We start from the raw sequence: 13,948 nt of genomic DNA on the forward strand, positions 1-13,948 counted from the left end.
AAAGATACAATAAACAAAGAGGTTGTTGGGATACTGGATGAGATACAAATAGATCAAGAGGTACCAGAAAGGCTGGCAGTACCTAAAGCAGATAAGTCACCTGGTCTAGACGGGATGCCCTTAGATTTTTGAGGGAATTGCATAGGTGTTGGCCACAATCTTTCAATCCTCCTTAGATAGAGGGATGGTGCCAGAGGACCGGAAGATTGCAAATGTTGTGCCCTTATTCCAAAAAAGGGAGCTTGTGATGGAAACCGTGGCTGCAAAGCTATTTTTTTTTTTAACTGAAACGAACACTAGAACCTAAACAAAAGGCCAGAATTTTCCGACACCACAACGAGCCAGATGGTGGTGGGGGGGGGGGGGCGTAAAATGGAGCGGGAGGCTCCGGGATGCTTTCCCGAACCTCTCCCACCTCTGCCCCCCCTTTACGTAGGGCGGAGAGGGTGCAAAAAACGGCCCACCCGCCCCAGGCCAACTTAAGGGCCTTTGTCCGCCTCCATACGGATTTTACGCATGGCAAGTGGGCGTCCTGGAGCTGGGAAAAGCAGGAGGCTTCCGATCATCTCGGGGGTGGGGGGGGGGGCTTTGTCTGATGGAGGGCCGCCCCCACTGCCCCAACCACGTCAAGACCCAACACGACCCCCTTCTCCCCGCCCCCCCCACCCGGCGAGGCGACCAAAAATTACCTGGACTTCCCCGCTCCATATCTTCCTTTGCAGTCGATTGGGCTGCAGTCCCAGCGGTGGCCACTGCTCCCGGTAGCGCTGCTGGGGACTAAGAGCTGCCAGCCCACTGACTGGTCGGCAGTCCAATGAGGCAAGACTTACACCCTCAAGCAGATGGAAGTCCCGCTTCGGAATAATTAAAGCCTGGGGACCCATAAAATGCGGGTCGGATCCCCAGGCGAGGCAGAAGCAGGTTCGCCACCAGCTTTTCAGTCGATGGCCAGCTCCCATCCACCCATTGTGAAATCCCGGCCAAAAGCTAGAAAAACAACTTCAGGGTTCTGGGGAAACTGACACTGGTTAGAACCAGATAAAAGAAGACAGAGTCCTCCCCAGATTAGGCAGGACAGGAGTGCCAGCAAGCAGAAGTGAAAACTCAATCAGGAGCTGTTTCTGCTACTTTAAGTAGCTGACTAACCAGACCCAACCATACAGTGCACAGGTTGTCACTGAAGAACTCAGATAAAGGGAAAAAATTAGCAGCCATTTGGATAAATATGCAGTAATAAAGGAAAAGAAGCACAAATTTGTTAAGAGAAAATAGTGTTTGGCTAACTTGATTGATTCTTTTTTGATGAGGTAAAGGAGGAAGTGGATATGAGCAGTGCAGTTGTTGTGTATACAGACCTTCAAGAGATACTGCTCAAGTACTATACATTAGGCTTGTTAGCAAAATGGAAACCCATGGGATAAAAGGCACAAAACCATCATGAATACAGATTGACCAAATTAGAATAGAGGTGTGGTGAATGGCTGTTTTCTAGACTGAAAGGAGGCATACCACGGTGTGACCCAGGGATCAGTATTAGGACTACTGCCATTACTGAAAAATGTTCATGACTTGGGGGTACAGGACACAATTTTGAAATCTGTAGCTGACATGAAACTTGGAAGTGCAGTAAACGGTAAGGAAGATAATAACAGATTTCAAGAGAACAAAGACAGGCTGCTGGAATGGTTGGACACATGCAGGTGAAATTCAATGCAGAGAAGTGAGGTGATATATTTTGGTGGGAAGAATGAGATGACACAATACAGTTTTCAGGGTGCAAGGAGAAAGAAACCTTGGGGTGATTGTGTAAAAATCTTTGAAGGTGGCAGGACAGGTTAATCAAGCAGTGTGGGATCCTGGACTTTATATATAGAGGCATAGAGTACAAAAGCCAGGATGTTATGCTACATCTATAAAATACCAGTTCGCCTCAGCTGGTGCACTGTGTCCAATTCTGGGCACTGCAATTTAGGAAGGACGCGAAGGCTTTGGAGAGGGTACAGAAGAGATTTACCAGGATGGTTTCAGAGATGAGAGATTATAATTTTTGTTTATGGCTGCGTTTGCTGACAATGCAACCACTAGGTGGTGCAGTGCTTACACATGCGCAAATGCAGGCTCTTCAGCTGGAACATCACTGTCTGCGACGTTCAGGCAGCTACCAGGATTAAAGATGGCGCTGCTCAATTTATCACAGGAAATGTTCATGGTTAGATCGTTCTAGCAAACTAACCTTACATTAAGTTGGATGGTTGCCCATAAATATGCTATGTAATTATAGGATACTAACTCTAATCCTCAGATCCAGTTAATATTCCAGTAATGCTATTAAATGCAAAAGGAATTTTATGATTGAATTTCCATTGGAAGATAGTGAATTGGCACCACGATAGATGGAGAAGAAAATCGGGCAAAGTCTAAAATGTGCTGCCAATTTGTTATTGTGATTCGTTTATATGACTGACCAGGACTGATTTTACCAAAACGCAGCGACGAGCTCCCGCACCACAGGCCACTCTCCCCCCTTGGCAACTCGCTTTCTCCCTATCCTCCCTACCGGCCGCCCCCCCCCCGCCCCCACCCACAGACCTTCCTGCTCCAACTCATTTCCCTGGCCGATTGTTCCCTATTCGCACCACCCCGCTCTCCGGTCAGTTGCTCGTCCCCCAGCCGGCATTCCCCCACCCACGAGCACTGGACTGCGCTGCTTCCCCCCACTCGCTTCCACGTTGCATCAGTCTCTACACGCCGACCAAAGAAGGGGTGACGGGCGGCGCAGGAGCGAGTGGCCAAGAGAAGGGAAGCAGCGCTGCCTAGAGCTAGCAGCTTGGGGGGGGGGGGGGGGGGGGGCCAGCGGCCGGACAGCGGAGTGGCACAAAGCGAGGAACAATCAGGGAGTGGAGGGGAGCAGCGAGGTCTGGAGCGAGCAGCTGAGAGGTGGAGGGGAAAAGAGAGCTCCAGCCTCAAAATCTCCCATTCAGCCGCTTCCTCCAGCCAAGTGAGGGGCTAGATAGCGGATGACGTTATATTGCGCAGGCGCAAAGATGGACCTGGCGCGGGTACACAATGACGTTTGAGCTGCGTGATGACCTCATCCCGCACATGCACCACAAAGTCCTGGCGAGATGTACTGTGCATGTGCGCAGTTTGGTGCACTCTGATGAAGTCAGTGGGCCGCTGCGTCACTTTTTTTATTCCTTCGTGGGATGTGGGCGTCGCTGGCTCAGCCAGCCTTTATTGCCCATCTCTAATTGTCCTTGAACTGAGCGGCTTGCTAGGCCATTTCAGACGGCAGTTAAGAGTCAACCACATTGCTGTGGGTCTGGAGTCACATGCAGGCTAGACCAGGTAAGGACAGCAGATTTTCTTCCCTAAAGGACATTAGTGAACCAGATGGGTTTTTACAACAATTGACAATGGTTTCACGGTCACCATTGGAGTAGCCTTTTAATTCCAGATTTATTAATTGAATTCAAACTTTACCATCTGCCATGGTGGGATTCGAACCCATGTCCCCACAGCACTCGCCTGGGCCTCTGAATTACTAGTCCAGTGACATGACCACTACACCACCGCCTCCCCTTACGTAGACAGAATGGAGGAACTGGGATTGTTCTCCTTAGAACAGATGAGACTAAGAGGAGATTTGATCAAAGTGCTTTAAGATCATTAAGGGTTTAGATACAGCAAATATAGAGAAACTATTTCCAATGCCTGAAGCATCAATAACCAGAGGGCACAGATTTAAGATGATTGGCAGAAGAACCAGAGGAAACATAAGGATTTTTCTGTTTTTAAAAAACGAGTGGTGAGGATTTGGAATGCAATGTCTGATGGGGTGGTGTAAACAGATACAACTGCAGCTTTCAAAACGGAATTCAATTAATGCTTGGAGAACAAATTTTAGGGAAATGGGGAAAGAGCAGGGCTCTTTGCTGTTTGAAAGAGCTGCACAGACTTGATGGGCTAAATGGCCTCCCTCTGCAGTGCACTATTCTATGATTTTACAAATGGCCATTGCTACAGGCAGTAAAATACCTACTTATCAAACACAAGGTTAATGGTCCCTGCGTTAGCGCTAACTCAAACATGCTTACTGCTATTGAAAATAAACAGTCAGTTCCAAGTCAGGCTACTGATGGCGTTCTATACTATCGCAGAATATATCTCTCAAAATGGGAGTAGAAGAGTACAAAGAACCTTGATGGATAGCTACCACGTAGACAGACATGGACTAGGTTGTGGAGTAATCCATGCAGAAAAATCTTTCTGAAAGGTAGTTTTTGTCTCCAAACTCCTTTTTTCATAAAACCTGGATCAAACATCCTTTGCTTTGCTATTTTGCATGAATGGTCCAGTAACATTTCACAAGTCAATGTAAGAACAGTTTATACTCCGGCAAATAGATCAGACTATATTTTCTGATATTAAATCAGCTCTCAATTCATTAAATATGGTAAAATTAAACAAAATCAAAAACTGTGTTTCAGGTATTGGTTTACTATTTCAGCAGTAAATCTACTGATGTTTGATTCTCTTCATAACTATAACTATGTTTTAATCCCTCACTAATGTTGAAATAAACAAAATCAGACCAATTCTCTGAAGTTACTGGCAGTTAAATAAAAAGTCCAACTAATTCAAAACATCTTCAAATAGTGAAGAGCAATTTGCACTACTTATTCATAGATACATGGGCCATTCTAACAATCTGACTAACACAATACACAGGATCAGAAAATATAGCTTAATCTAGTCAAAGAGGAAAGAAAGCATGCTTCAGTAACTCAGTGGTGTACCTGTGTTGAAGTAGGACCCTGCTGAGTAGCATGTATTTGGTTCTGATTTGTGGACAGGGTCTGAGGTTGAGAAACTACTTGACCTGGAACTGAGCCACTAGATATCATCTGTGGAAGTGAATATGGCACGGGCTGCTGCTGTACTGTCTGAGGAAGGAGAAAGAGAAAAATGCGGTATTATATCTGCAAGTAAGCTTTGCTCAGTGCACACTGTAACTGGATTGAAAACCTTTTAAATAGTTTTTATTTAACTAAACCGATAAAAGTTGTTCAAAATATAATCAAGAATTTAATTATCTTGTGTATTTTTTTTTTAAAATAACCTCTCAAATGCCCCTCTTTTCACCCACAGCCCACATCTAGTCTTTAGAACAAAATTACTGAGATGCCCAAAGATCATCTGGACCACTTACCAGTAGCCTTGCAATGAGGCAGTCAGGCAACCTTTCCTTTATCAAGCTAAAATGCATGTAACACTAGCCTGGATAAACTGCCCTTAATATTTTTCAACTATGAAGACATTCCCCGATCTTAGTCTCCCTGACAGCAGAGTCAAAATTTGAGAATGACATACAGCGGGTCATGGTTGTGAAATAAGTCCAACATCAAAATGTTCTCGTCAGCCTGCTCCAATCCCTATCACAGAGCACAAATTGTATTTTATTTAGTTCTCCTTTGCAACTGTGGAGAGTGTTATTGGCCCGGATTTTGCAGTCAGTGATGAAGCAAGGGTGTTCACTGCTGATCTCAAAGAAAAGCTTTACTGAGAGATTTAGCAATCTCTCTGACAAGAGCTTCAACTTGCTCGACGTGTAACTGATTCTGGCCTTTTTTTATAATTGGAATTCCCACCAACGAGCTGCAGTGATGCTATCAAGCTGTCCAAGCAGCCAATCACATTAAATAATTTTCAGACAGCCAACGAGTAAATGAAAAACACTAAACAAATCACTTAAAAAGTTTGCAGAAAGTGAGAGAGAGATTGGGACATGCATATGAGTTTAAGGTAGAAGCTGAAATATCATATACAAACTTTAAAGAAGAATCTAGTTTTTAAAAATCTAGTAATTATTCATGAGAGATATTTAACATTCCCCAAGCATGAAGTTTTTTCAGGGGCAGATCAGTTGTTCAGCAGTAGTCATTACTTAGATCGATGTTAAAAACCCAGTCACAGTTACACCCTCATTGAAAAAGATTTAATATTTTTAAATAAGGTTTCTAAGTGACAAGAGAACAGAAAGGCGAAAGTACTCATCAGATAAACTGATTGCTGGCTGTTGGGGGGCGGGGGTGTGGATCCACAAAGTGGCAGAGCAGTGAATGACAAACTGCAACTTCAGCATTTCTGTTTTCACATGTGCTTGTGCTAAATCCTGAAGTGGCAGTCAGCATACTGAGTTTCCCGTCAAAAACCCCTCAAATTCCAGGCCAATGTTCCAGCTTTGCAGGGCACAGGCCACTCTAATCAGACTTTATGAATTAAGTTGCACAAGGTTATGAGGAAATTTCATAGTGTAAGTTAATGTACTTACCTAGAAAATGTCAGTAAATTACCACCATTTGGTCTAAATAAAGTCCGTCTTGCAACAAATAGGCATGCTGCATTCTGAACCGACTTAGATTCTTGGCACAATAAACACAATTTTTTTAAACAAAGAAACAAGCTTGTTATTTCTTACACAAAGAAAAGAAATCAAACTTTAAGCATTGATTCTGTGCTGCTTAGCACAAACTCAAGCGTGGTGATAACTATGCATACACAACAGAAAAAGGGGGGAAAAAAAGATTAAAGAAGAATGAAATTCTCTACCTGTGGAAGATACGTTGGGGTGTAGAAACTGCCAAACTACAAGAAACAAACATAACAAAGTATGAGATACAGTACCAGCTGAAAGACAGTCCTATCAATCTAACAGCAAACTAAAGTTGGAGAAGCCTGGAGAAATATTTCAGAAAGAATAAAGCGAAAAGCCAGACAACCAAATTCTCACCAGGTGCGTGACTCCTGAAATTTCCGAGTTAGTACACAGCTATGAAAATCAAAAAGGTTTTTTTGTTACCAACACCACTCTAGCAATTTGCCAGTCTACCACCAGATTTCCTGAACAGTTGTCCCTAGTACAAGACCCAATTGCAAGTTTATTAAAACCACTTCTTGTAGAAACTGATTATTACCTTGTTTGTCTGCTGGATGGATCCTGGTGGAGGTTGCACAGGTGCCAGCTGAGATGTCACACCCAGAGGAAGACTGGTAGGTGGTGGCTGGCTCTGCATTTGGACCTGCTTGATATTCAGACATGATAGAATGAATTCATGGTACAGATACTTCTGATCAGCTGTTTATAGTAGTATACACAAAATCAGAGTGATTAAATCAATTAATTAGGTTTAAATAAATTTTCATGGAATTTTAAATGGGAGAAATTATTGCTGAATATGGCAAGATATCCCTCCTCACTGATTAAGCTCAAAACATACAAATAGCTTTCTAAAATTGCAATATTTAATTGAATGAACTGAATAATTTAAAAAACTACTGGACCTGCAGCGCCTAAATTAGAAACTTTTACTCCAAATAAAATGACTAACGTGTGCAGGTTGAGGAGCAATAGAAATTATTTCTAATTTGCAGGCTGCTATGCATTTTTTGTGATCAGATTTGCCTTATAAAATATTAAATAGACTTCGGCAAAAGGCATGAACATCTGAAACTCAAGTACCAAAGGTAGACTCTGCCCATCTGCAGAACTGTGATCCAGTGGCAAGTTCTGCTGGGAGGAAACAGGATGGGGCCAAGATCCTTCCACAACTTGAAGATACAAGCCAGCTGTCCCTGAAGCTGTCAGAAAGGGCTCAGTGTTGATCTGCATTAACATGGATGGTTGCACAGCTAGTGAAACAGGCACACCTTGCAATGCTTCATAAGGCGTGCCATGCTCTGGCAAAACCTGCTGTTGCTCACAATACAATGATAAACTGGAGTATGGTGCCATGGAACCCAAAGGAGGTGGTGACTGGAACTCCCTGGTCTCTGAGGAAGTCGACTGACCAGAGTCACTTGAACGCTGTGGACTAAGATTCTGAGGAACCTCTTCTGACATTGGCTGTCTGCTTCGCAGGAAGTCACCTGGCAGTACGACCATGTCAGAACTGAAATAAGCCACCTGTTCTTCAGTCACTGGCTGAAGCCTATTGTATATTCCAGTCCCTTGATTGTCCTCTAAGCTTAGATCCATTGAACCTCGCCGACTTCTGTAAATTCTCTGAGTAAATGGTGGAACAGGAATGTGGATGCCATTACTTTCCACCTGCACAGGGGGTACTTGAAATTCAAACATTGACCCAGTTCTGCCTTCATTTATCTGTGTAAGAATAGCTGGTGCAGACTGAGGGACAGTCAAATGCTGAACAGTTAGCATTGTATTCACACCCCCAACACCATTTCTTGTGAAAATACCTGCCGATGCAGGTACATTTTGAGCATCTTTATCTTCCTGTATGGGCAAAAATACTTTAGTTGTCAGCGGAAATACTGTCTGCGGCTCTCCAATCTTCCAATGTTGTCCAAGGTTTTGTATCATGTCCTGTGGCAGCTGAAGATGAGAAGGTAAGTTTGAAACTTGAGCTGGTACTGTATGAGAAGCCATCTGCACCATTTGAGGCATATGACCCAGCAGGTTTTGTACTGGGCAGGGCAAAATATTTTGACCACTCAGGGATTCCTCATAACTCAATGGCTGGGAATAAAACTGCTGCTGCTGCAGGTTTACTTCTGTCGGAATTTGATGCAAAGGAAGTGCACAAGCTGGAAAGTTGTTGTAAGTTACAGCCTTAAATGGATCCTGCGAAGTTTGCTGTAACTGCAAACATGGATACCTTGATGGATGACACACAAGTGGACTTTCCTCAAACTGACCCAATCTTGATTTGTTTTCAATAAAGGCATGAATTTGTTCTGGTTGCATCTGACCTTCAATGTGGATTGGTTCACTGGCAGATCTATGAGTAACCAAGCCCTTAATGGTTGAGCTTTCAGCATTCAGATTTGAAAAATCACCAGCAGAAAGAACATTCTGGCCAACAGTCCTCAGTATCGGCTGAAAATGGTGAGTGTGGGCTTCCAGGATGGAAGTACTTCTGCGGCGTTGAGAATTAGCAATTTTCAGAGAAAAACTTGGTGGTGGAGATAAAGAAAATGGTCTTTCAGGAATAGATGGATATGAAACGGTCTCTGGCCGTGATGGAACTCCCCCACAAGGATGCACTACTGATGGGGGCTGTTTTAACATGAAGACAAAAATCTCAAATCAGAGTCGAGAAAATGAAAAATGCATCACAAAATGAGCTTTTTGCTTGAATTACACTAAATTACATTACAGAACAACAGCAAAAGTGTCAGACAAACACACAGGACATTTAAAAGAACTGAATGAATGCATTAAACACAGCTGTGGGCACAAGTTTTACATTAAGATGTAGCAATTAAATACCATCTTAAAGGCATTGAATGTGGAAGGGATTTTTTTCTTGCAAGTTCACATCTAAAACCTGACCTCCAAAAGTACTATATATTAATGATCTGATCCAGCTTATGCATGCCTTGCATTAAGAGGATAACCGATTGAACTTTTTCATCCTACTTTACAGGATAAAAAGACCATATAATTATGAGCTTTTCTCAATGTCTAATAGCATCTGTAGAACCTTGTATAAAGGCATTAAAAATGGTCATCGGGTTGACATATTCTGCCAACAAGCTTTGTATGCTGCCAGGTGAATCATATTCATTTAGGCCAAAAATGACAACAGTGCTTTTGGATTAGGCCAAAATTCTATCTTTATTACAAATTAGCAACAAATGGCTTTCAAAAAATTACATTTCAGACATCATGTCTACTTAAGCTGTATTTTTACCAATCAATTATTTGACCACAAAAGTTTTGAAAATAAAAATAAATATATGGCTCCAGATTAAATTGAAATATTTCCTACTTGCAATTAGAATGCTATTCTCTAAATTTTAGGCTGACTTTGCTCAGGATCTGAAATAAAAAGATAGTATGTTGCAGTAATGCTGCTTATTTCAAGAAGTGGATAACTCCTGAAGTAAACAGAGTTGCTCCAGGTATCTCGTATAAATAGAACTAGCAAAACTCAACATTTTACATGGTTATATTTTTTCCTGTTTTAATTACTTCCCATATGGATACACCATTTAATAACTAAATGAAATCAAAATGTACCTTTGCACTGATGATTTTATCATAACTCTGCACTACAAAAAAGCTGAATTGGAAGCCGAAAGTCAAAGCTACTAAAACCTACATTAAATCTCATCTTAATTGTAAAACTTGGTACCCAGAATAGTTTGTATTTAATGTCAACTTATCCTCATGAGTCACATACAACATACAGGATTGAAACTAATACACGGAAGGCTGGAGCGGCGCAGTTTGCGTGGAGGAGCCGAGTGCATAGGCAGGACGCTTTCCAGTGCTTTTGACAGTTTATCTGCAAAGGTTTCTTCAGGGATAGTCCGAACATGGGGGGAGAGAGGTGCAGAGAGAACCGGTGGTGGAGTGAAGGATTGTCTAGGAATGTAGGGTGAATCAGGGATGGTGGAAAGGTGGGGAACACATAGAGACATGCTACGACCTCGTCGAAGCTAAAGAAAAAATAAAGAAAGGAATAAATAACACTTATCAACTGACCCACAGTAAACTGGATGTCAACATGTACACACACAAGACGTACCAAGTTGTTTGAGAGAGTGTTCATTATGGCATTTTAAGCGCGCTAGAAGGAAATGAAATGGGGTGCTTTACACTATTACATGATGATGCACATTTCCTTCAACTTGAAGAAGTGAAGAATGAGTTGACTAGAACTTGAAGCCCATTTATCTGCAAAACGTTTAGCTGCGTAGAATATATCGAGTCTACTGGGTTCAGATTAACTGGTTAGAAGTAGCACTATGCAAGTCTCAACCAGATAGCCCAAAATTGATCCTGCAGATGTTACCTGTTAAGTTTACTACTGGTCAGCATCAGACTGTATCCAAGAGTGCTCAAAAGGAGAGAAAAAAATCCAATGTACACTTCTTGGATAGAAGAATGAGGTACTGCAGGCAGCCTGCAAACTCTGACTACCAATAAAGGTGCATTTCAAAATAAAAAATGAAAGGGTTACAGGGTGGATTGCAATTTGCATGAGGATGCATGAAAAGGTTTATGCAGGAGCAGGATTGATATCAATAAAATGTCACGTGCATTAGTCTATAATGCATTAAAACCATTCAACATGTCAGAAGCATGTAATATTTTCAGCGATGAAATAAAGCTCAACTCCAGCAGACCTATAGGCACCTTACGTCTTGCAAAAATATCCATCTTGCAATACCTATTGTAAATGTACCATGGCCTGATAGAGAATTGGTCAAAACCCTACAACCTTATTCTAAGGATTTTGAACAAATATCACAATTACTACAGAGAGTATTTTACCTCTGGAAGTTACTACTGGTGCCTTTGGTGCTAGTGAGCAAGTTTCAACCTCAAAAATAATGCAGCAAATAATGAGAAATAAACTACAATAAACTCTAATAACGAATGTGAAAAAACAATTTCATGTCAGACACAAATTGAAGAAAAATACTCAAAGGTATCTTTGCCAGTTTATAAACTGATAGTGTCAATTATTTAAAGCAATTTCTAATTTAACAAAACTTTTAGTTGTATTTTAAAATTACAACATACAAATCAAGATAGGTTACCGAAGGAGTGAGATAATATATTTTTAAAAATCAATGTCCTGATATCAAGGGTCTTATTATTAAGTTTTATATTCAAGGAAAGACCAGGATTCTTCAAACATATATTATAGATACTTAATGAATAAAGGTTTCTCAAAAAGCTTCCCGAGTCAGTCTCAGGGATTTACAAATACTGTTTATGAAGGGGCATCCAGCCCAGTGTACTTACTCCTGTAGGCTGCTGATGGCCACCAAGCTGCTGTGATGCTGACTGGGCATTTGGAGGCGTCTGGCTAGATGAAATATGCTGTTCTTGAGCAGAACCATAGGAAACAGTTTGACTACCATGGGAATCTGAAAATCCAGATGTACTCTGGCCACTGTCAAATGTGCCATCAGCTAAACAAAAAGAACAAGTTTTGTATAAAAATTTAATATCCAAAATGTTATACTGTAAAAATATACACATAGTTTTAATCAATTAGCATTTCTCTTTATTTTATAGCATCACTAACTAGTGAAACCACAAAAGATTCACTGTCTGGGTTAGCATGCAGCTTTGGATCTGAACATCTGATTAGAAATTAAGGCAACAACAGAACTAAAATTTACAAACCACTAATAACTGAAATCTAATAGTACTCATCAACGAGCAGAGTGCACCGACCTTCAGTTTTAATGTGCTAGCATCCTTTTCAGCACATAGCTTCATCTCAGGCTAAAACAGGGTTAAAAGAATGTCCAGTCCTTCCCAATTGCCTGTAACACTGGACTTCAAATGAACTTGAAGCCAGTTATTGCATTATTTCTAGGGATTTAAACCAAAACCACTGGAATAATGACTCAAATACCTACAAAACTATACCCTTTATAGGGTGAATGTAGATAGGATGTTTCCCCTTGCTGGTGAGTCTAGAACCAGGGGACATAGTCTCATTTTAAGGGGTAGGCCATTTAAGATAGAGATGAGGAGGAATTTCTTCACTCATAGGGTGGCGAATCTTTGGAATTTTCTATCCCAGAGGGCTGTGGAAGCTCAATCATTGAGCATGTTCAAGACAGAAATTGATAGATATCTGGATACTAATGACATCAAGGGATATGGGGACAGCACGGGAAAGTGGCATTGAGATAGATATCAGCTATGATCTAATTGAATGACGGAGCAGGCTGGATGAGCTGAATGGCCTACTCCTGCTCCAATGTTCCTACCTTACATAGAAATTAATTGTTGGACGTTTTATCCTCCAAGTTCCTCTACACAGCACAGGGATAAGTTGAGCCAGCAACCAATTTGCTACAGATAAATTCTATGATGAAACAAATCAAGTGGAGCATGTTTACATCACCATATCTTTGTGATTGAGTCTGCATTTCTTTCAGCTGTGTATCCGAGGAAGGTTGCCAGTCAGGAAAAAGATGGGACTATTTGCAGCTACAGTCCATAGCAAACGTTTCCTCAGGGCATTTTAAGGTATCTGTCACCTCTCAATGATGTTGACTTCTCAGAATAGTAATAATAATAAATCTCTTTGGCTTCCGAAGAGATCGTCACATAGCAAAATTCAAGTAGAATGAATTGGACTCAGTCTGAGATTTGAACTGCAATCAACTGTAGAACAATAAAGCACTCCATCAGTAAATAAGGTTCACCTTTAATTGTCAGGATCCAGACTCCTAACAGCAGATCCTGGACTGGTTCTGGATTTATAGGACAAATCAGTCTCACTAAAAAGCACAGTACCTTGGTCAGATATCTAGGACACCCTAGGAAGCTACTCTAATAAGCCAGTTGTCCAGATGCAAATGCCTCGAGACTACAAAGTAATCAGTTGGCACTCAATTTTTCCGGTCTATTACTTCAAGTTTTGAGATAAGAGCAGTTTCTAAATCTATTCGGAAAGAAATCACCAGTCACCATATCCTCTAGTCTGTCACAAGGAAAACGATCAATCTGAATTTTAAAAATCTATCAACAAAAGTACCAGCTATTGACTCATTAGGTCCAGCAATAGGATCTCACTTACTGCTACATGCAAATTGACAATTAGCATTTCTACCATTGTCAAGGGCAAAAGTGACACTAAATCACTTTTGAAAAAAGTTGGAAGAAATAGGCTGCTTGTTCATAGTCATTTCCTGCACACAGTGAGAGGTTTATTTAAGCCCTGGGGTACAGCCACATGACCCAAAAAGTCTACCTTTATTTGAAAATACTTACATGCACTGTGTACTACGCTGAAGACTTCAGGATTTATTCACATGCCTGAAGCCCATCAAGGTGATGGGAAACAAGCTCCAAGAAGTACTCAAAGGTAGCTCCAGAAACTTGGTTAAGGATTGACAGGGAACAATGGAATTCTCAATCATCCCTACTGCATAACAGGATTCCTTG

The 13,948-nt window shown here is 41.5% G+C and overlaps 1 protein-coding gene across 11 annotated transcripts in view; it reads right to left on the bottom strand.

The window, feature by feature from the left end:
• The window catches only part of LOC137379651 (serine/threonine-protein kinase WNK1-like), a 275,316-nt gene that overhangs the window by 104,960 nt on the left and 156,408 nt on the right, over positions 1–13,948 (bottom strand). For 7 of the 11 annotated variants that reach the window (XM_068050789.1, XM_068050788.1, XM_068050787.1 and 4 more), the window contains 5 exons: positions 11,783–11,952; positions 7,523–9,079; positions 6,978–7,085; positions 6,613–6,648; positions 4,800–4,946 (listed from right to left, as the gene is read on the bottom strand). In XM_068050789.1, coding sequence (XP_067906890.1) covers positions 4,800–4,946; positions 6,613–6,648; positions 6,978–7,085; positions 7,523–9,079; positions 11,783–11,952 — 2,018 coding nt within the window. The remainder of the gene's footprint in view (positions 1–4,799; positions 4,947–6,612; positions 6,649–6,977; positions 7,086–7,522; positions 9,080–11,782; positions 11,953–13,948) is intronic. The other 4 variants (XM_068050782.1, XM_068050783.1, XM_068050792.1 and 1 more) reach the window with 4 other exon arrangements.

The sequence above is a fragment of the Heterodontus francisci genome, chromosome 18, assembly GCF_036365525.1.
Source record: "Heterodontus francisci isolate sHetFra1 chromosome 18, sHetFra1.hap1, whole genome shotgun sequence".
Lineage (NCBI taxonomy): Eukaryota > Metazoa > Chordata > Chondrichthyes > Heterodontiformes > Heterodontidae > Heterodontus > Heterodontus francisci.